The sequence below is a fragment of the Branchiostoma belcheri genome, unplaced genomic scaffold, assembly GCF_001625305.1.
Source record: "Branchiostoma belcheri isolate BF01 breed outbred unplaced genomic scaffold, Haploidv18h27 scaffold18, whole genome shotgun sequence".
NCBI classification, from domain to species: Eukaryota; Metazoa; Chordata; class Leptocardii; order Amphioxiformes; family Branchiostomatidae; genus Branchiostoma; species Branchiostoma belcheri.
In genome coordinates this window covers 2,107,185-2,130,851 of record NW_017803268.1, presented here as the reverse complement: position 1 = coordinate 2,130,851, position 23,667 = coordinate 2,107,185, and the positions used below count along the sequence as shown (strand labels likewise).

Sequence of the window (23,667 nt, the reverse complement as noted above, 5' to 3'; positions counted from 1 at the left end):
AAAGATGTAAAGAAATGAGCTCAGTTCGCATATCTGCTTGGAGATTAATTTTAGTGATGCAGCATTTATAAATTTGAACAGCTGCAGCATATTTGGAGACAATCTGCATAGAATAGGGGCCATAATTTCATTCTGTCTTTGTAAATGTGTCTGATAAACTTACCTCTAGCAATTATAGGTTTTTAGCCGTAAAAGCACTCAGGAAAAGTGTACCGATTTGTCATTGTTACTGTCAAGGCACAAGCAAATTATGAGACCAGGGTAGGCACCGGAGAATAGATACAGCAGTACAAATAACAGCTGGGAATACAAATTTTTACTAAAAAAATTAAAGAAAGCTTGACTGGGAGTGTCATAAGTAATACATGTAATTCGTTTTCATATGTGGCAAACTCAAAAAGTATATGTATACATTTACAAGGAAAGTGTTGAAATTCCTTCTTTATCTATGAATTTCTTCCTGCCTTGTAAAAAATGTTTTGCCAACTTTCGGGGTGTCAGTTTACAGTATTTCTAGGTGCTAAGGCTCCGTTCATGATTGGATATCTGTTGCGAATCAATTCGATTTAAAAAAATAAATCGATTCATTTAGGAACATGAACGCTCCAAACCGGTTCCGTTGCGATTTATTCTGAACCACCTCGCGAGGTGGTCTGAAACGATACGATACGATTCGCATTCGTAGAATTGTAATCATGAACGCGCGGATGCGAATCGTTCCGGTTCGACGCTGTACTCCCGGGTACGTGGGGGCCACGGTCGGTCATAGTTTGCGGCGCAGTGGCTTGTACTGCCGAAAATTCTACTTGAATCGTACAATCTTGACATCGAGTTCTAATTACTGGTCGACTGAGGAAACGGGACTTCGAATTCCGATATTGACTTGGGTAAATCAGGAGATCCAGAGGAAACTGGATGGTGTGTACTAGAACCTACCCTGGGCGTGAGGGCGAGTGGTAGCCCAACGGGGGCATTGGGGCGGCGGACCGTGGGGGTTTGCGCCAGATGCGTCCGGGGCACAGCCTATGCCATGGGGAGGACATGAGTCGGGAACGAGCGAACACTCGCCCGGACAGGCGTAAACTCTCCGCCTTACGAGCCGGGTTCTCAGGAAATATTCAAAGAAATTGTGATATACATATGAAATGCAAGTCAATTCGAGGTGTGAAACCGTTTCCAGTGTGGGTTCAAGTTTTGAATCACGGACGCAAAAATGGCCAAAAATATATTCCGTTTCGATTCGGATCGTGGCCAAACCGGAACACATTTCAATCATGAACGAGGCCTAACTGTCCTCTATCTGTGCTGAAAAGGGTGAGAATATCACAATTGCCTGTTATCCTCAACAGGGTGAGAAGTTTGTATTGGGTGAGAACGACAGCCCCTCCCCAAATCAATTTACAGATGTTTATCTTATTTTTGTACCATGCAAAAATAAAAAGAGAAGTTGCTTGCAGTTATCTGAAGTACAAAGTATGCATCATGGCAAAGATGGACTCAGAAAATCTCTATAACATTTGTTTTATTTTTGCATTCAGTTGGGCTTAGTATGGAAGAATTGTTAATCAAAAATGCACAATAACTTAGTTTTGATAAAATTACCCCCTTGTTGCCACAGAATTCACAGGTATTAATAGCACAAATAGTTGTAAAGCATAATGTAGTTGATACCTTAGATAAAGAAATGTTTTCCTTGCTGCAGAGAATACCTTGAATAGGCCATTCAAAATGGAACGATTTGCTGACCTTGGTGTTATAATTACCTATTTGGACATTGCAATGGACTGTAACGTTCTATACAAAAGAGACCTTGTCACCTTATTGGTGACCTTAGTTGGGCAAACTTTGCTCAAGACAGTTGGAAAATAGGTTAAGTGTTTTTAACTTTGCACTTGAAATTTGCACCTGATCAGACGGTGTTTGGATATGTCGGCGGTTTGTAACAGAAGTTAGGAACGCCCTTGCCTACCTTTGTACGAACTGTCTAGTCAAATGAACACAAGGAGAGAGAAAAATATTGTCCTAGTCATTTTTGCGTTCTAGTAGGTTATTGATGGTTAACAATTTACTGCCCAAGTTACTAATGACCTAGAACTAGTGGTAGGCAATGCCTGGGAGGGGGCGGGGCCTTAATAGGTGTCTGCATGCTAACAATTTGTTGACCAATGACCTTGGGGTCATGTTCCAAAGAAGGCCAGTAGCTACTGTTCACCTGTTTGTGTATTGGGGGGGGGGGCTTGCTAAGGCTCTTTTTGGTCAGGTGTTGCATAAGGTGTACCCCCTGATTTTTAATACAGTATTTCAAAATCCGAATGGTAGTCTGTTGGCATGCTCATATTAACTGCAGGGGGTGTCCTAGTTTCCTCAGGTGAAAAAACAAAATGGACATGCTGAAGAAACAACAGCATAGAAATATAGGCCTATCGTATTTCTGGTGTCCTTGTTTCAATATTTCAAAAGCTATTGTATGATTGTAATGTTGATAGTTTATCCTTCTTAACCTACTCATCAATTAGACAAGAAGTCCTTTTGCAACCTCCTTTGATCTGACACAAGTTATTTCAGAAATGTTGCAACTGCGTTCATTCCAATTGTTGCAAGTGGTCCATTGCCAAATTAAAATCTGATTCCTTCTCATCGAAAATGACCTAATTCCAGGTTTTGCAGTAATTTTGGAAGCAAAGTCACCGGTGTAATTGTTTGTTGTGTGCAACGACTGTTGTTAATACAGTACTGTAGTGGTATGGTGTTCAGAAGTGTTGCCACTATTTTGCCGTCCTTTGACACTCAAGTGTCTGTGTCATGAGAAGAGGGAGGTGATGAGAGGTATTCTTTTTTGTGTGTTTACAACTTTCGTAGCCAGGACTCGAGTCATTGGTCAGCTCTTTCTACATGTAGGTAGTAGGAAAACAACTTTTGCAAAACAAGGAGACGGAAGTTGTTATAAAGAAGGAAGGATATCACAAAGATGTAAAATCCATTTCTGAAATGATGTGCTACTACCTGTGAGTACCTATCTGCCATCGCATGCAATGCCATGTATAATCCCCTCCTCTTTGAATAAAGTGTTCTGCTAGCCTCTACCAGGCTTTTGCGGCAAAATGTACTCTCTAGGGGACCAACTTCCTCAGCATGCTATCTCTCTATTTGGCCGATTTCTACTCTTTCCAGCCACCTCCTGAAGCCTGGTAGAGGCTAGTTTTCTGCCATGTAGTTACATTTAAGTTACATGTAGAAATGTGTACTCCTCCCCTTAGATCGATAGGAGAATACACACATGGAGAATACACACCTGGGAATTATGGTATTCACCTGGGTGTATGTATGTTCACCTTTCCCAATGGCACACAGCCACGGATCTTGTGTAATTATTACAGTAAGGGGCTTGGGAGTTAATTGCCCGATGCCACCCACTTTACTCGGGGTAATGAATACAGCCTTCCATTGATCTGTGTTGAACCCAGCAGTCTGTTACCCTCAGGGCAGTTTCACATGACTGCCCTGAATATGTCTCTTCTGAAACTGTAGCAAACAATAGTTTCCTCAATTTTACTGCAAATTTTACCAATTAATACCAAGAAGACAGTAAGGTAGCTGAAGATTGCTTGAGAAGAGGACAATTTAGAGATATTTGGGCATAATTTGTGTTTGTTTGGAACATAAATTTTCATTCTTCTAAGAGGTTACAGAAGAACAAACAGTTGTTGATATTTTGTGTGACATTTATAGCATTTAGAAGAGACGAACCTTCAAGATTGGAAGGGCTTTATCAAATTTGTTGATCGCAATCTTAATGCAGTTGAAAATGCACGCTCTTGTAAATTCTGAAACTTATCCAATAAGGTATTGATTTTTCAGTAAATTTTCAACTCGTGGGAAATGCCGCCCCGCTAACCTTGCAACTTGGGAAATAAGAATAGAGCTAAAATAATTGGTACGGCAAACAATATTTCTGTACTCTTGAGTGGTAAGTGTAATGTAATTTTAACAAAAGGTGAAATATCGACTTTAGAAGCTTAAGCTGAGGAAAGCACACCTTGTCCATGTATTATTGTCTTATTATCCACAGATTAGGTTGGATTTCCGGATAGCCAGATGTGACAGTTTCTTTTGTCTCCTGGAGTACACAAATTTCCAGACCATCAAGGTGTTCTAAGGTGGTTATGTTTTCACCAAATTTGCCTGACCGACTTGAGATAGTCAACTACAGCAACCAAGAACAGTAGAACATTCAAATAAATGTTAAACCTTTTCCAGAACACAAGTACAACATAGATACTTGTTAATTGTTGAAAAAGAAAAGAAATGTCTCAGATTTTCCCAGTATTGACATGTTTTAGCGGGATTTCCTGTTTTTGAACATTTAGTACTTCCCTCGGCTAACCTTGGTGAAAGGAAATCTGGCCACCCAGCCCTTTAAACAGGTAACATTAGATGGGTTCACCTGGGGTCAGAAAGAATTGTGACGTTTTCAAACCTCCGCACCCTTTAACTGTGTTCTTTAAAAGGTTGATGAGAAAGTTGTATGTTTCAGTCATCTAGTAACGTTCTGTTGACGGTATCGTGGAGATGTCTTTGTATAGTAGGGGTTGGAATGTTACCTGTTCAGGTACAGGTGAAAATGTTCTCTGTAAGGTTTGTAATCGTAGAGCTTGGTAGCTGTTTAAGGTACAAGGTTAGGGCTGGGTATTGTTGTTAGTCAATAGAAAAGGTGCAAAGTTGACAACGTCTCATTTAAACGTGGTGTTTACAGCAAAAACAGAAAGCAGTTTCAACCAGTCTCCGATACTTTACAGGGGCCTGGAAACGAAGACAACAACGTTTGGTGAAACCTGGCAACGCAAAGCTTACTGCTGACACCTCGGTGCACATATTACAGGCCTGTCTTGTTGTACCATCTGATACAATAAGCTTATTACTTCTACACAGGTAGCTTCTCAACACAAAGGAAGATTTGAAGCAGGATTTTGGATTGACGTGTCTTCACTTCCTAAATAGAGATCTAGACAGTTTTGATTGACAAGCGGTAATATTGTAGCACACCTGGTTATCATAGATGCTTTGTTTATTGATAAGCTTCCAGGTGTAACCTCTACCAAGATATCTTATTTATTTAAAGTGTTGAGTTGACAGGACAAGCTACTCATAAAAAATCATATCTTTCTTTCTAAACAACCTTCTAGTACATATATAGACTCAAGAAAAGTAGCCTTCAACATCTCATAGAATGCTATTATAAACATTCCTATAAGGTAATTTTTAACATCTGTCTTGGGAGATTTTAGGTAATTTCACAGTTGACTTGCTTCTGTAACAGTTGGTATAGGTATGATCACACATCCTATTGTGGTAACTGTTCCTCTACTGAAACTTGAGCACCAAGAAGAATAGAGAAGAAAACCCAGTCATTAAAACAAGAGCTTGGCTAGGTAATTGTCTCATCCCTTAATTAAGCCATAGGGCGACATTTCCTGTCTAGTCTCGATTTGTCTGTTACACCCATAAGTCACTGTTTACCTCCGAGGATCAACCCTGCTGTAATGACTCATCGATTGATTGACAGGTCACCTAATGGTGTGAGACAGGTCAGCTGATGTAATTGGTATGAAGATAGCTCTCTTTATTGTGATCAAATTATTGGTGTGTAATTTGGGCTTTCCACTGCAGTTTTTCAGTGTGAGATCATCGCATTTTCTTTCAAATTGACAGTACATGGGCCTGTTCTTTAACACTGCTGTGAAGTTTACCATTGCAGGATGTACTTATAGTATTACGTCAAAATTCAACAGGTTTTTTGTCGAAGCAGTTTTGTACTGGTATGCAAGCTTCCGAACAGGAAGTCACAGGAATTATTGCACAAATGGCATTATGACATCGTTTACGCTGCGACTTTCAGCGCTTGATGTGGGCATAGGTGTTGGAGGTCGTCTGACGGTTTTGTTTGCTCAGCGTCTCAATGTCAGAAGGTGTGGAGCATTACCACATTACCGGCAGTCAGGAGTCGAAGGTAAATCATTTACCTGAGCACCTCCTGTTCCAAACACCAATCCCCGGTGGGGGGTGGCACTGAGGTGGGCCTGTTTGTACACTTTCGTGGACACACAAAGGCGTAGACTTCGCTCAGAGTCACGGAGAACAGGCAATCCTTGGGACGATCGCCCGGCATTAGCTCACTGTAAGCCCGCACTTGTGCCGGGACAAGTACCCTTGGAATGGCCTTGGTGTTCCAGCGCTCTTTTGTGGGAAAAGGGGTTCCTTTGAAAAGCGACGTCCTTCTGCGTTAATGGCAGTGCCACTTGGGGAGCTGTTGTGTCTGGTTCTGGGGCGTTTTTGCTCTTGACTGGTTTGTGCCGTCTGGTTTGTTCCCTTTGACTTTTGTTTCTGCTCTCATCTTTTATAAACTCACATTTTCTGTGGAGCTGTTCTCCCTGCTTATTGAAGATTTGCACGAGGACATTTTTAAGTAAGGTAAAGCTTTTTATTAGTATCTACTAGTCTACTGTCAAACTATAACTTAATGTTTGGCAACACTGTGTTACATTTTGTCTGAGGTTCTATTCATTCCTTCCTTTATTTGTTTAATTTGTAACTAAACATTGTCCTCTGTTTATCATTATGGGTCACATTGTGTTGTACCTCACTTCTCAATACTATTCTATATAATGACCTTGTTATAAAACTTTTAGTATTTTCTCTGTGTTGATTTTTTTGCTTGCTTTTCTTTCTTTCACACTTTATCATGTGAGCCCCTTGTTTACTATTTAACCACATTTCCTGTATAGAAATGACATCGCTTCCTGTTGTCTATGTGAATACTGTCTGTTATATTCTCCAGCTCTGAGCCTATATGCTCTTGTTTATGTTCCATTTTACAGCCCCTGCCGTCCTGTCATTTGGTAACACATTACAAAACAGTGTAGACACTTCTGTTGACTGATCACAGGTTTATAGCTGAGTAAAACTGCTAGTTGTGTGCTTTTCTGAAACAGATTACGGCGTGAGAACTTAATGATGGACTTTCCTTTCGAAGATAACTGTAATTAAGGGGCCCTAATCGGGCTACGATGGGAGACACAAGTGCTAAAAATGTTAATTGATAACCCTGTAACACACTTAGCTTCGGCTCGAACTTAGCTGCCTTTAATTTTGGTCCTTCCCTTTAAAGGCCCTCTTGTTCATATTTGTGCTTGTAACACCCTCTATCACTGATAGCTTCCCCTGTCGCCAATCACTAAACTACAGGCCTCTGTACTTTAAATTCTTGTCTCCTCGCCTTATCATCTTCTAAAAGACTTCACACACTTTAACTGCCTTGTTCGAAGTCCAGTTTTCTGGGGCTTCTCCGCTTACAGTTCTTTGTGACATTTGCAGCGGAGTGTGTGGTTTTTATCTCTGTCGGGTGCTTTTGCTTTGGAAAGCCCTCATTCTTGGGATGCCAGGTTACCTTTCCTGGGCCTTCCTATCTCCCTGTAGGCTCTCATTATTTGTGGAGATAGTGGAGGGGTGTCCTTGGAAGCAGCTTAGAAGCAGAAGCCAACCAGAAAGGAAAGGCATTGCGTCTTGTCTCTGAAGCCTCATCAGTAGTGTTGGTTAACCCACAGAAGAGTGCGTAGCGTACAACGGGGTGTTGGCTACATCCTACGATGGAGGAGCGAAGGATAAAGGCGGAAAGCTGGCCCCTAACTGATTTTAACGAGGAAGAGGATCTACTGGAGGATGCTAAGGTATTACAGCACAGCACGTTCACAGTGTACTACATGTATCTGGGATAAGTTTAAACACTGTTGTGGGGTATTGGTTCAATTTACGTGAGCAATGTCCCACCATTTATCATGCTAATCCGGGACAATTGCAAAATTAAAGGGCTTCGGAAGTCAATACTTTGAGTGCTTGTCTGCATTTTTGCCGCAGTGTATATTAAATGTATCGATTGTGGAGGTAGTAGCAGGCTGAACTTGCAGGTTGTTGGCACTTTGCCAGGCGTCAGTTTGCCGATGAGTCAGGTAGGCGGTTGGTGGGGGTTGAGGGGCCCTGACGTTAACGTTGTCTGGAAAGATGGCTACTCGCGGCGAGAAGGCCGAGAGTTGGCCGCAGGCAGATTGTGAGGGAAGAAGACATCTTGAAGATGCTAAGGTTGCTTTTCTTTCCTTAGCCTTTGAGCCTTTGTAGAGAGCCTTTGTACATTGTATATTTGCAGCTAGTAACATTATCATTGTGGTAAATAGCATTATGTCTTGATTTGCCAGAGTATACAAAGCGTTCAAACTGATCTCTACCATCTAGTCACCAAGCCTGTATCTATGTAATACTAATGGTTCTTTCTTGCGTATCATAGCTCCTTTTTCTTTAGGGAGCTCCTTTTTTCCACAAGCCGCAGGCTGAGTCTATACCATTAGCAAGTCTCGCTGTGTTTGCCTTCTGCATGGTTGAATGATGACGTTTATTTGCGTTGCAATATGGAATAGGTCTGAGTGTGAGACTTGTGTTTAGATTGGATGTGTGATATGGTGCAGCTTTGAAATTGGTTTGAAAGATGTAGTTAGTTTTGCTGTGAAGCCATGTATTTTACGTATGGTTTTCATCTGTTGCTTCTGTATATTTCTGTAATACAGAAAATGCCAATTTTAATAATGTTAAAGATAGAGCTTGTTTTGATGAAGACGTTCAACACACACTGTCAGCTTTCTAGAGCATACCTAAAATAGGATATGGCAGTAGTTGTGGGATGTTTATCTCTTCAATCAGTTCATGCACAATTAGCTCTACAGTATTTATAAACAGTTTGCCTTGTGCTGGGAATATCCGGTATCTTAGGATAGCTAAAACTTGCCCTTATTTCTTGGGAAATATTCTGTATTCACAAAACGTATGTGGGTCGTCATTTGCATTTTTTGTTGGAGCACAAATTGGCTGTGAAACTACTTAACATTCAAGAGAACTGTCTACCGCCTTCCCCTGAGTTTTGAAGATGACTGGTAGAATCCCCTTAAGGGATAGTTATGAGGGCTTCCTTATGCAGAGATGGTCGGATTTGGAATTTATTATTTTATTCCAGCCAAAAAATATGGATGTACATGTACATGCAACAACAGGAACGTGTTTAGAGAACAAAAATTAATGTTGTGGTAAGGAAAGACATGCAAGATAAACAGGATGGTACAACCCAGCTTTGTTTTGGCATAACATGTAAGGGGAGAAGAAATATGAGCTGGAAACTATTTGGAAAGAAAAACTTGAAATATCCCAGTATCTTTATAGCTTATATATTTTGGAACATCATTACATATTTAGCATCACACTGAAGCTTTGGTGTAGAGTCAGTAGCTCATATTGGCATTTTTATCCTAATAAAGAATTAATTTTTTGAAGTGGAGCTTTGTTTAATGTTGGGTGAGATAGAGAAAAAAAAGAATTCATGTCATGATAACTCCTTTTTCGAATTAACTTGCCATCCCAGAAATGTGACATTTTTGAAACGTATACCCCATAGGACTGGTCAAATGACTGTCCAGTGAGATGGTATTGATTTTGATTGACATATTGGTCTGACAATGTTTTTTCCGTGTATTTCTGCAGGCTCACGTCGTGGCGGCCTTCGAGCAGAGTCTGTCCAACATGACAGAGCGACTGAAGGGACTGACTGTAACAGCTGAACAAAAGGTACGGAAACAAAGATACAAGAAAGATATCGCACAGACTACTGATATGCATGAAGGAGATATACCAGTAGAAGTGTTATCGTGGCATACGCTGATAGAATGATAGACTTACTGAGCCAAATTTGTAATAAAATTATGGAATAAGAATATGTTTTCATAATTTTTTTGCCCCCTGAGCGAGAAATTACTAGTAAATTTCTATGGCCTAAAGGTCCAAAAGATTACAAGAAAGATATTGTATAGACTACTGATATGCATAAAGTATTATCTAGGCATATTCTGTGATAGACTGATTTATAATAATCAAGTTAGGTCATTAAACTTTACAAAGTATGCCAGGTTCCTTATAAAAGTATGGAAGAAGATTATGTTTTCATAATTTTTTGGCCCCCTGAGTGAGAAATTTAATTTCTATGGCCTGAAGGTTCAAAAGATTACTGTGTTAGTGTCCCCTAACAGGAAGGCTCTCACCAAACATGGACGGCTCTAAATCCAGCTCCTGTCATTAAAGTTCTGTTGCCCTACATCTTATGATAGATGTGGCCACTAAAATGGGCTGATGTTTTTGGCACTCATTGGCTCTTCCCGAGTTGTAATATCCCAAATGTTTTCTGACTTCTCTCCAACATCTAGAGACTCATAATTCACAATTAGGCCACAGCAAGTAATTTTTATGGATGACATTAGCGCGCGCATTAATTTTCGCCTGATTTTGGGGAAAAAAACAAGAATTTTTGTTGCCTTCTGACTGTGGTCCACATGCCGAAAATGTCTGGGCAAGGTGGATGGCAGATGACTATTAAGAGAGGAGACAAAAAAGGCTCTGATTTAATGTTTTGTTTCTTACTTTGATGCAGTGATATGCAATGTTTGCTGTGTATATGTGATGTTCCTACTGAATCAAAACCATTTGTACAATGACTGAGTCAAAATTTTGAATTGTAGGAAACTTGTTTTTTTCGGCCCTCCTTGTTTTTTTTTCGCCCGCTCGCATTAGATTTGGAATCTGGGGAGGATGTCATCCATAAGATTTACTTGCTGTGGCCTTATGTTAGTTAGAAACTTAGATATCAGTACTCATAAATCATGTTCGCTGGATGCACTGTAGGCTTGAAACAAGGTAGTAAATATTCTTGCCAAGGAATGCATTTGTACAAATCCATCAACACACTGTTCTGAAATATTTGAATCATTCTTACAAGAATTTTCTATTGAAAACTTCAAGATATCTGTATCTGTATTGCCGGTATAACTGCCCTTTGGTGTAGCAACTAACATGCTAGCTTTGCAGGCATGCAATGCAGCAGCAGCTGGCTATATTACACCCAATGACCTGTTAATCCCTCTGCACATCTAACTGCAGGCATTGTTTAAAGCTAAGGTGGAAGGGGCCACCCAGTAGTCAGAAAATTTTGAATCAGTAAATGATGAAACACCCCTCCCTCCTCCCTCCCTCCCTCCCTGTTAGTGGAAAGACGTACATTTGTAAGTGATTGACAGGTCCTTCTGACAGCAATGGAGAAATCCAATATCAGGTCGTCATGGGGATAAGGCACCATGTTTGCCACAAAATAGAAATCGTGACCTATGACTAGAATCCAACCTTTGGCTGTTACGATAGCTGCCAAGCATTTACCTAGGAATATTTTTGATACTATGATAAATTCTTTCCCTAATTCTTGAGATTGGACTTGGTCATAGGTAACCTCAGGGGAGGGGGGGAGTCACTACATGTACTTTAATTCAAGCTTTGTTTCAGATACATTTCCTCCAAATTTTAAAGAAGGAGGTAAAAAAATCTTCATATTATTATTATGGAGGTACATGTATTAACCTGAAACAACAGAAGAGAGCTTTTCCATACCTCCCCTTCCCCGTTTTCAAATGGTACAACCCATGTCAATCTGTCTGCTACAAATAACTGTTTTTACATTTCATTTTGACACAAACACTTAAGTTTGATTGATTGATGGATGATTCGGAGCTGTGGGAAAATATTTCGCTATTTGTAGCTCATGCGCTCCCTGGCCCTAGAATATTAGAACGGCGACCTTCGATGCCCAAAAGACTGGAACAAATTTAGAGCTATCTTCTGGGTGGGTCCCGAGGCCTTGACTTTGGACCTGTGTTATCAGTATCACTGGTTGGTATGTAACCCTTGCTTATTAGAGATCAGGAGAGAAATTTGCCAAGATGTAACGGTTAACCTTGGGTCTACCAAATGGATGTGGGCAGATTGAAGCTTAAATGTTCTTGGCTTGGTTTCAGATGGCTATTCGGAGAGCACTGAAACATGAAAATCTTACAAATTGTATCATGCTGCACAGGTTTTGCTCTGAGAATTTCTACTAGGCTACCTTTTTTCAGTTTCATGGATGTTGCTTTCCTTCCCTGTTCTTCAGGATGCAGAGTTGATGGAGCTTAGAAGAACTATTGAACAGCTGAAACAGCAGAGTCAACAGCAGCTGTCCAACACCTCACCTGGTACGTACAGCACAAAAAGTGTGGTTCACATAGCCATGGAATAGAAAGTTCCATGCATTCTATTCTAATACAGATATGGAATAGAAAGTTCCATGCATTTTATTCTAAAACAGCCATGGAATAGAAAGTTCCATGCATTCCACAAAACAGGAGCTGCTAGTAGCTGAAGAAAGTTGGAGTTACCATTGAAAGCTGTAATGTCATAAAAAAACTCTTACAACTCAGCATACTACTGCCAGTCACCATACCTAAGCCCTTCCCCTTTTCTCATACCTTCTACTTTACCATTTTGCTCTCACCAATGTTTTCACATTTTTCATTAGAATAAATTTGGAAACTTATTTTCAACCATTAAGTTTACCATAATTGTTTAACCTACCTTGTTCTAAAGTTTCTATAATATGTTACCCACATTTTTGCCTTGATTTTAAGAAGTGGTTCCCATTTATTTCATTTTCATTTTTCGTTCGAAGGTCACCCCTGGCGAACATTTGGGGATGGGTTGCACGGGCCAAGTAAGTCGACTGAGGAAAAATGACTTGGGCCAAAGAGTATATCAAGTGATATCTGACTGCGAGTGCCATGATTTGCAACTAGGACTTAGCCAACATTGCAGTTTGTTAGTTTTTGTATGCTATTACTAAGTGAAATGCTTTTGCATGGTTTTGTCATATATTCACAATGCTTCAGAACAAATCATAGATGTAGACTCTCCTTTTGTGCTTTCACATTTCTTGCCTTTTCTTGATCTGCTCTTTGAGTTGCTTCTGTGGGATATACTATGCCTAAAAAGTGCATTTGTGAAAGTGTAGTCAGTATGTATAGTGCAAGTAGTAGCAGTCTGGCAGAATATCACTTGATCTACTACGCGGCCCAAGTCAATAGTTAGGCACAGTTTTTCATACAACGGGCAGCTATGACTGCCTAGAACTTTCTTAATCAGTTTGTATGATTTTTTTTTAAATTTTCTTTTTGCTTTTTGATTCCCCCAACTGCTTTTCCTGTAACAGAACTGTAATCTTTGAATAATTGATGAATAACAAACTGAAATGTTTGGTATAAATTTCCTAAATATATTTTAAGTAAGACTTTTTTGGAGGTACAATGTAACGCAAGGTTACCAGTTTACGGTCGAATTATGGAAAATTCCATTTTTTGTGAAAACGCATGGGCAGAACTAAATATTTAACCCTTGTGAAGAAACAGTAGTTCGTCGGTTATAAAAGTGTGTGCCGTGTCATTTCTTCCCTGCGTTTTTTGTGCCGTGCCAGCTTTTATTTATTTAGTAGTTAACAGTGGAGAATTGCTCTAGGGTGACCAATTAACGGTCACTTGGACCTTTGTCCTTGTATGCTCTACGTATAAGCGCACATAAACAAACACTTTCTGCAAAAAAATACCGAAGTGGTCAACAACAAACCACGGTAAAATGTCAGTGTGTAGCCCACTGTCGCATGCAGTAGCGCTGTGGTGCTAAATGAGGCTGGACCTGCATTTTTCCCTTAGTAGAACGTGACATAATGGCCCAAGATGTTCCATTAAACCGTTGCAATAGATAACAAGCGTCTATGCCCCTCCAGACACAGCGGAACGTCGTGAAAACCCGAGCAAACTTTTCGCTACGGACGCAGGAAGCCATTTTGGCATTTTTGCATAAATTAATGTGCAACAGCGCCACAGTGCGACTTTTACGTACCTTTCTGCAGTTTAAAACCGTGACGTCACCTGATGCAACGATGATGATGATCAAAATGGCGTTCGAAAAAACGCTAGTCGGCGAGAACTGCCACTGTACTTTTGCTTGTTTATTTCAAGGTGTTTGAAAGTTTCATACCTCACAACACCATGGATGATTGAAATAAGAAAGCCAGGTTTGATGCCAGCTATCGTTACAATTTCCTAGCATTCTTGGGATTTTTAAAAATCGACGAAATGTTGAGTATTGTATTATGTGAAAAACACAACATGCGTCCAAGGCCATGTTACCTTGCTGTCCCGTCATATCGGAAGATACTCTGCTGTGTCGCTGAATGCAAACTTATTCCCATCCAGTGAATAAATAAAGACACATATAAGGATCATATTCATGTTATTCTTTGTTGCTCACGACCGTTGATTTTTGGCTGGTACACCTCGAAGCGTGGCCGTGTCACTAACTGACCGTAAACTGGTCCTGCACGTAAACTGGTAACCTTGCGTTACTACTATAATTTACATTGTAGACCGATTATCTTGTAGTTAAACAGGCCTACATTGTACATGTGTGTACGGACTTTTGTCTTATGCTTAATAATGTGTTTCCAGATCTTCGGATGACCAGACTGCCATCAACTGACAGTGTTTCTAGTATGAACAGCGTCACGAGTGTGTCAAGTGCTGGGAGCGGCGCCGAATCCGAACCAGGTGGAAGAAAGAAGAAAAAGAAGAGCTGGGTAATTGTAAATACCTGTTTGGTGTGGTGCTTTTTGTAGCATGTAGGCTTTACATCCCTTCTGTAAAGTGTTCCGGTCCTGAAGCTAAAAGAAACGATCGCAAAATGGACCACTACATTTTACCATTGGGGATGTGCTACTTTTTTTGCTTAAAGTGCTTCTTATGTAAGTTTTGCTGCTAAGGAAAAATAAAGACGTTACTGCTTAAGTTATGTATTGCTTCAGTGTGCAGGTGCGTTTTGCATGTTCGTGACACAAGTTTGGTCATCTGCATATTCGTGACATCTTTGTTGAACCTGTTTGTGTTGTTCTGTGTGTATGTCTACAGGAGGATCTAGGAAGACTCAGTGGGGTTGGTACATTGGAAAATAACACTAGGCAGAGTTTTCCCAAAATACATATTTTCAAAGCTTTTAAATTTTAACAATTCCTATAGAAGAATAAAACTTGCAACAATATTAATGTGGGTGAGTCTAAGTTGCGAACCAAGAAATGTAGAAATAACCAGTTTCTCCCCTGCATTAATTGTAAGGTCATGAGTACATGTATCTTACTTTGCTGAACATGCCTGCCTAAAATGGTTGGTTTTATATTAACTTGTTATGCCTGGTACATTTCTATGATTCATCTGCCAATGTCCCTCTTAAAATTAGTTTAACAGACAAGAATATGGCCCCAAGTGAACAGTTTGTGCTGTGGTGTTGCAGTGTTATGAACAAGCCACAGGAAAGTGCCAGTATTTCATGTCGTGCCTCCCTCTAACTCTAATCTCCCATCCCCCAGTTACGAAGCTCCTTCAAAGCCTTCTCGCGGAAGAAGAATCGCATGCAGTCCCAGTCTGATGTGGAGGATTCGCTCACGACGCCAGAATCCATTCCCGGATCTCCCCGCGCTTCGCTATCGTCCCTCAACTCATCGATGGGGATGAATCCCATGAAGGGATCTTCATCCACTTCTGCGTGAGTACATCAATCTCTTTTAGCTACACTTGTCTCCAGAAATTGCACAAATTTGTCACCAGGTGGAAGTCTTACATTTGTATTTTGTGGCCTTATGATGCATGTATATATACATGTATTGAGGAAAGCTTAAATGTTAAGCTTCATGAACAGTTGTCGTCATGTTTTTGGTCATATGTTTTTGTCTCATCTTGTTTTCTGTTCTCCACCCATCCTTGTCCAGCATGTGACAGTGAATTATTGTCTAAATGCATTTGAAATGTCACCAGCATTTTTGTCCATATGTTTTGTTACAAGATGAATGTACATTTCATGGCATGACATTTTGTGCATGACGGCACAAGTCTTGTGAGATGTTAGTCTCATTATGGTTGTCTACCACCGTTACTCGATATTGCATTTTTGCATCCGTCTGATAAATATGTGTCATTTATGCACAATGTTACCAGCCTCCCCGGCAGCCTAGGCAAGGCCATCTCCTCAACCTCCATACACATCAACCCCATGGTCAAAGTCTTTTCCTCGCCGGCGTAAGTCCCGTGACCAAGAAAAACAACTGTACAACCCTCTGGCCTCTTCCTAAAACAATTCTGTCCAGCATGTGACGTCCCAACTTCTGTCGTAGAAGTTTAGCAGTCTCAGAGATCAGCTGTGTTCATCTGTAATTGCATCGTAACATGGCAAATCCTTGCACCCCTTCCTCCCCCCCCCCTTCATACCAAATCGATCATCCATCACTTCAGCTACCCTTTCCCTAGTCTCAAAGCAGATCTTTAAGTGGTAAAGCCGTACCCAACTGGGAAGACAGTATCCAATAGGCTGTTGAGTATCCAATAGGCATTTCCTATTTGGATGCTGTCTTGTTGCCATTTGGTTACAACTTTGGCATGAAAGATCTGCTTGGAGATTACCCTTTCCTTGCATACTACATGTAATCCATACCCCCCTCCCCATCTGCCCTTGGTTGAAGTACAGCTGAGTTGTGAGACTGACATTGACATTTTCACAGTCGTACTCTTCAAATTGACCAATCTGCATGCCCCTTAGTCCCTCCCCACAGTAGCCTAGGGAATGTATAGCAGACAGCCAATCAAAACGTGTACTTACTAGATACAGAACATCTCCCAACAGCATGATTTCACAACTTCTAACCAAGACATCAGCCATCATTAATTCTAGTTGTTACATTAGTCACCATCTTACCAACAAGCATGTGGTAGCCATGTCTAGCCAACAGTGTGTAGATAATTGGGGATGTTTTGTTCCCATAAATGTTCTCTCATGTTGTTGTTGTTGTTGTTGTTTTCATGTTTCAGTGTATTAGTTTGAACACCAAATAAGAAAGCTAACTATTGTTGAGCATTTGCCAGAGGACTAAGATCAATTTTTAGTCCCAGATCTTAGATCTTAGGACCATATCATTCAGTAAGCAAGGCTATTGCAGCACAGACATTTCAAAATATGGTATATGTGTGCAAAATCTACTCTTGACAATGGTTCATTTTCATCTGTTCTTATTCCAGGATATTTGTATTGTACCTGTGTATAATGTACCAGTGTATATAAGATACACAATCCATTGGTAGTTCTAGTACAGGTTGGAAGTTGTATCTAAAATATATCTCGTATTTCAGGATCTACGATGGTGATGAGGAGTCTGTAGATGTTCTGAAGAGCCAGCTGCGGGAGAAGGACATGAAACTGACTGACATCCGCCTGGAGGCCCTGTCCTCTGCACACCAACTGGACCAACTAAAGGAGACCATGAACAAAATGAAGGTTTGTTCTCCCCCTATCGTAGACTTGTAATGGACTGACCTGCCTTCTACCGCATCAAGCTCCTGTATCCCAAGAAGTCACCAGAATCCTGTGAATTCTACAGTTTTCCTGCCATTTCAAATTCATCTATTCAGGGATTAAAATTCAATAAAATCTCACACTTTTTAAAAAAGCTTTGGAAACTTTGCTGTGACCTTGTGTGTGTTCTGTGGCTACCATCCATGTGTACCCTTTCTTTCCGGAAATCTTAACAACAAATCCTTCCCCTGTACCAAAACCATTACATCCCCACTCAAGTCAGTCCTTAGCCTGTCCCCATCTACTAAATCTTATTTCTGTCATAGATTATGCTTGTTCTATGATTCAATTCCAAAATGCTGACAGTAGTCTTTACCTATTTCTTGCAATTGCCCAGTCTCCTGTATAATTCTATATCAAAATCTAACATCAACCAAGGCCTATGCAAATCGTACAGCTTGAAATCAGCACACTAATGGTAATGCATCAAAAACCTTTGTAAAATCTCAAAGTTAAAATGGCATGCATGTTGGTAATTGCAGGTAAAAGACCCCCTAAATACCTGTAATGTTTAAACATGGTGAATTCTTGGAAGCATTCTGGTTCTTCCTGGAACACCGGAACCTTGTTGCCTAGCAACCAGGAGTGTGGGCCTGTCCATTATTTGTCCTTGATGGAGGAGGGCAAGGTTTCACTCTTGTGCTTGTTCTTTCCTTTGATGATGCTTTGCTCCTCTTGTTGCCAACCTCCCTTCACCACCAGTTTTCATCTAAGCTGATTGATACATTGATTGATTGATTGATTGATTTGTTGTTGTTTGTAGATAAATTAATGTTGGTTATTGTATAACTTGTAAGTTTAAGTGTTTGTTGAATGCTTCCTGTGTTGTATCAACCTTCTTGATCATTCCAAGTGATCCTTGTGCCCTCACCTTGTCTTGATTGTACATTTGTGCCTCCTATCTGATGTGTTGCGAACTGCACGTCTGCATATGATCCTGTCTGTATGCCACATTTTGTTGACAGTCAACTGTGATTCAAAGTTCTTCATGTAAGAGAAAGCCATATAAGAAACCTTGTTTTGAAGGCATGTAGCTTAAGCAAGTGTTTTAATCAGCACTATTGTTCACATGACGATTTGATTGACACTTTAGGGTGAAATGAACGCGTTACGTGCGGAGAACGACAGACTCCAGCAGCAGGTTTTGACCAGAAGTTCGTGTTCTGACATGTCCACTTCCTCCCAACACTTCAGTGGTGAGTCCTCAATATTTTAAACCTCCTTGGTCCTTGGGACTAGGATTGTACCACAACTTCCTTGTGTTTCAAGTTTTATTCAGCAAAAGTGACTCCATATTATTGTACATTATTGCACAGTGAAGCAAAGAGTTGTCAAATCTCTTTATATGGGCTATTGTCAGACTAATTCAGTTTTAACATCATTCTAACTAGTAAACTGTAGAACATTTATGGAAATGTAACAAAGATGTGTTGTGGTTAGACAGTAACATAGTAATGCCATCTACCAGCAGGCTTTAGAACTGCAGCTGCAAAATACAATGTAGGTAGTGATAAACAATTGAGTGTTTTTCTTTTCTTTTCAGATCCAACACTGAATCTCGATCCAACTTCCAGTAGCTTGGGTGAGTATTGGCCTGGTTGTTTTTCTTCTTAATTGTGCTACTAGTAACGTTATATGTATTGCTTGAACAGAGTGAGCTGTTATGTACATTGTACAGTATCCAATCACATTTCTTGTAACATACCAGCTGTGAACATACTTGTTCTGCACTAGCTAATTGGTCTTGTCCCATCTCTGCAGATCTAACTTTGGAGTTAGAAGGAACTCCATGAGCTAACCAATCACATTTTTTGTAACATATCAGCTGTGAACATACTTGTTCTGCGCATGCTGATTGGTCTTGTTTCATCTCCTCTGTAGATCTTTTGCTAGATGTTGGATCAGGAGAATCTGGTCGGAAAGTCATTGTCACAGTCGCTCTTCCCACCATCGGAGCCCCTGAAAAATCAGAGGTGAGTTCAAGAAGATGTACAAGTGACCTTACAAGAAACAAAAAGCGATTGAGAAAAAGTATATGTAAAATGCATCGATGTTTGGTTTTAAGTTGCAGTGTGTTTTCTTTATCTGTTTATGTTGCCGGTTTATAATTCTGTTTGGTGAAGTTGTTTTCAGGGTGTGGTGTAAGGTTTTAGCTCTCTAACACCTTGTCACTGTGTGTTTCATTCATTTCACGTTTTGCCATGTGTTGTTTTTGTGTTTTTGCTGTGTTATTGACGGTTTGATTCCTACAATGTTGCCCGTAGTATTACGGTATCCAGAGACACAGGCAAACACTCAGACATAATAAGGTATTCTTATGATTTCCATTTTAATTTCATGGCAAAGAGTAGATCATGTTATTTCATGTACAACCCTAAGAATCATATTTATGACTTTCTTAACATTGCTTTTGACCAACTTTACTGCAAATAATTTCATAGAAAAAATATATGCTTACAAATTTCAATGCTCTCAAAAGCTTATTGTACAAGTAGACATGAAATAATGTATTCCTGCTCTGAGCCATATTTTCACACCTTGCACCTAGTACTAGGACATGTTAATTTCACCTTAATTTTAATTTCACATTATTTTTAACATAATGATACCACATTGACAGGTTTCTGCACAAAGCACAAATAACAACATCATTCACAGCTTTAGAATCACAGATGTAGCATTATAGTCACATAGCAAATGAAGTGCAAACTATAGTTTCACTTCAGAATACATCGGGTCACCTTTTTGAAGTGACAGTTTTGAGTTGCACATACATAGTGCTATCTTCAAGGTACACTGGACACCTTTGTGCAAATATTGTAGAAATCATGGACTCATCAGTCTCTCTCTGACCAGTCTGCCAACATAAAAAAGGAATTAGAAATGTTTCTTTATGTGAAGAGAAAAAGGACAGCATTAGAACAATTTGTTATTCTCATCATACCTTACAGAAGTTATGATGATAACCAAGAAACAATTCAGGTCCAGCAATACTCATAAAACATTGAATCAAGTCTTCAATATTATAAAAATCCAGGAGGATGTGTAGTTTTGTTATTTTTTATCGTTGCTGATATAATTTTTTTCCTATCTCTGTAGGGAGGAAAGGCTCAGCAGATCATCATCGGTGCCCTGAGTGTGAGTGGGAAGACCAAGTGGGACATGCTGGACAATGTCGTGCACAGACTCTTCAAGGTAGGTGGAAAGAAATGTTTTTATAGATTTTAAGAATATTTCCCTTTTTCTGAGGAGTAAGATTTTTATTGCACTGATACTCTTTGGAAAAGAGTTTGGGTTTCCTCAAACATGGATTAGAATAATACTCATAAAAAAGGTTTACAAAAAAAAAGGTTTATGTGTTGAGACAAATGTTCCATGAATTTTTAAAATTAAAAGAATTATTTGACGCAAAAAAAAACTTTATAAAGGTACTGGAAAGTACAGGGTACTAATGTATATAGAAATTAATTCAATCTTTTCCAAATGTCCATTTCACAGGAATATCTGTTGAGAATAGATCCAGTGTCTAATCTCGGCCTGACTTCTGAGAGCATCCGTAACTACACAATAGGGGAGATCATCAGGTCTAAAGGTAAGTCAGTGCCATTTGTAAAAGCACCACTATTCTGTTCGATAATAAATTGCAGTTTCCATTTATGATTATGTTAGCCAAGTTCACCCCAGTTCGGTATTCTGTATGTTATGATTTAAGCCTTTAAATATTCCTCAGTTGATGTTAAAATAGTAAAACAGTTGTGCTGGGAATGCAGGCGATACTGTTGTGTGTCTCAGACCTTTTCAGCTTGCAGAAAAACTAACAAACTGTTGTTTACAGAGAGTGAACTGCCAGAGCTCCTGCCATGTGGTTATCTGGTGGGAGACAACAACTCCATTGCCATCCATCTCAAAGGTAGGACATCTTCTAAATGCATATAAATGATTCAAGTACATCACAAATGCAAATCTTTCAATGTAAGTTGGTCAAGCTTGCCTAAGCTTGATGTTTCTGACTTAGGGAGAAGAGATGCTGCTTCAATGAGCATTAGTTCAGTCCCCAGAAGTGGTCCATGTGGCATTGCACTAAGCAAACTCGTCACAAAAATACAAAGGGAACTAGAGTTCCCTGATCTCATACCTTCGCCAAATGATGTTAATCTTTATGACTGACAAAGTTTAGATTAGATTATTCCCCCCTGATTTAAGAAATAGGAACCTAATTTTCATGAATTATATCATTTTATCATAATCTCAACCAAAAGACAGTCTTATATTAACAAAGAATGCATTCTAGCATTTCCTAATAAATTATGCAAATGAGGCCCTGATTTAAATAAATTATGTTTAATGATGTTCACCTCAATTTAACTTTCAAATACCACAAGTATGAAATTCCAGGCAGTTCTCATTACATAATTATAAAATTTTCTCATTAATTATGCAAATTAAGTCATTATTAACATAATCAAAAACTTCCTGTGTTTCTCTCGTTGTCAATTACCAATGTCACAAGCTTCAATTGTCCTATCATGGAATGCAGCTGATTTATAGAATTTCCCCATAAATTATGCAAATTACATCCATATTTGCATAATTGTCACATAATTATATTAAGCATCACGTAAGCTACCTACATACCAAAAATCACGACGATCCGTCAACTGGTTCTTGAGTTATCCCCTTTTTAATATTTTCAAGAATTTATCCCTGCAGTTCCAGAGCAAGCCGCTAGGGGGCCTAAACTCACGTCACTTCTTTCCCAGCACAAGAGCTACCTACCATCTAAATTTCATCACCATAGCATGTCTAGATCATGAGATATCAAAACCGGAAGTTCAGCTGCAGTACCATGACAAGCCGCTAGGGGGTCCGAAATCTAATCATTTTGAGGTCTCATCAAGACCTACCCACCTACCAAGTATGAAGACAATCCATCAAGGCCTTCTCAAGTTATCGTGTTTACAGACAGACAGACAGACAGACACACACACACACACACACACACATACACGAACGCCCCTGAAAACATAACCTTCTTGGCGAAGGTAATTATGTACTAACATGTTACTCTAACCAGTTTTTCTTTCCACTCTTCACAGACATCAAGGAGAACAGCAGCGACACGTTTGCGTTTGAGTCTCTTATCCCGAAGGCCGTCCTGCAGAGATACATCAACCTGCTTGCGGAGCAGAAGCGAGTCATCATGTGTGGCCCCAGCGGGACGGGCAAGACCTTCCTGGCCCAGAAACTCGCAGAGTTCATGGTTCAGAGGTCAGGGGAAGAGGTCACTGACAGCACGGTGGTGGTGTTCAACGTGGACCACAAGTCCTGCAAGGTTAGTAGCGAAAAACTTTTTTTTTTGTAAGAAGTAAAAAATGTGCATGGTTGATTCTTACTAAGTGTGGAGCTTGGAAAACATTTGTTATGAAGTCAACCCATCAAAATTGAATGCAAGACAAGGTACTGAAGTGTACTTGTTTGTTTGTTTGTTTTTTTAATGACAACTGCAGGACTCTGACGAGAGAGGAAGGGTAAATTTTGTGCACTTTTTTGGTGACTAGCGAGTGCATAACGTAAAGACCTAATGTCCTCAATATTTTAGACCACATTTAACCTAGTATCTAAATTCTAAAACATTACTACATGTTGCTATCTTGCCAGTAGATGTTACAGCTCACTGCAAGGTGTTTTAAATCGTGATACGTCAAAAGTGTTCAACTTTGTAATTTCCACTGCTTGAAAGTCTTCTTTCTAGCTGCATCTGCTCTTTTGGTCTATTTTATGTGATAAATGCACCTGCAACGCAATGTTGGCTATGTCAGTTTTTAAGCCTGGACAGGTGTTTTTAATCAATGAACTAAAGAAGAAAACTAAGCCAGATGCTTACATGTAGAATGCTCGTTTCTTCCTCCATGACAAATATTCCAAAACTTCAAATCGAATCTTAATCAAGGCATGCACTAAACATCCCCTGAGCAATACCTTCTTAGATGAAGAAATGGTGGCACTTGGTGTTAACATTCTTCTCTTTTTGTCTCTCTTCTCTTCCCTGGTTCCCCCCTCAGCAGGAGTGTGCACATAGCCATAGAGTAGCCACCTCTCAGGTGGGTGTAGTGGAGGGAAGCTCACGTGACACCCCTACTTGCACAATGGCTTGGCCCATAACCATTAATAAGCAGGGCTTTCCCCAGAAATTTAGAGCAAGGTGGTGCCATAGGTCCACATCCAGGGTAAAAACAGGCTAAAAACATATTGAAGGATAACTTGCTAGTAACCTAA

The 23,667-nt window shown here is 39.9% G+C and overlaps 1 protein-coding gene across 12 annotated transcripts in view; it reads left to right on the top strand.

Annotated features, from left to right (window-relative positions):
- The window catches only part of LOC109467408 (neuron navigator 2-like), a 198,234-nt gene that overhangs the window by 169,562 nt on the left and 5,005 nt on the right, over positions 1 to 23,667 (top strand). For 6 of the 12 annotated variants that reach the window (XM_019765359.1, XM_019765353.1, XM_019765355.1 and 3 more), the window contains 16 exons: positions 9,577 to 9,660; positions 12,062 to 12,143; positions 12,617 to 12,658; positions 14,448 to 14,575; positions 14,904 to 14,927; positions 15,359 to 15,534; positions 15,984 to 16,064; positions 17,169 to 17,313; positions 18,485 to 18,587; positions 18,935 to 18,973; positions 19,273 to 19,364; positions 19,656 to 19,700; positions 20,491 to 20,586; positions 20,890 to 20,983; positions 21,227 to 21,301; positions 22,488 to 22,723. In XM_019765359.1, coding sequence (XP_019620918.1) covers positions 9,577 to 9,660; positions 12,062 to 12,143; positions 12,617 to 12,658; positions 14,448 to 14,575; positions 14,904 to 14,927; positions 15,359 to 15,534; positions 15,984 to 16,064; positions 17,169 to 17,313; positions 18,485 to 18,587; positions 18,935 to 18,973; positions 19,273 to 19,364; positions 19,656 to 19,700; positions 20,491 to 20,586; positions 20,890 to 20,983; positions 21,227 to 21,301; positions 22,488 to 22,723 — 1,542 coding nt within the window. Of the gene's footprint in view, positions 1 to 9,576; positions 9,661 to 12,061; positions 12,144 to 12,616; positions 12,659 to 14,447; positions 14,582 to 14,903; positions 14,928 to 15,358; positions 15,535 to 15,983; positions 16,065 to 17,168; positions 17,314 to 18,484; positions 18,588 to 18,934; positions 18,974 to 19,272; positions 19,365 to 19,655; positions 19,701 to 20,490; positions 20,587 to 20,889; positions 20,984 to 21,226; positions 21,302 to 22,487; positions 22,724 to 23,667 lie in introns of all 12 variants that reach the window. The other 6 variants (XM_019765350.1, XM_019765361.1, XM_019765354.1 and 3 more) reach the window with 4 other exon arrangements.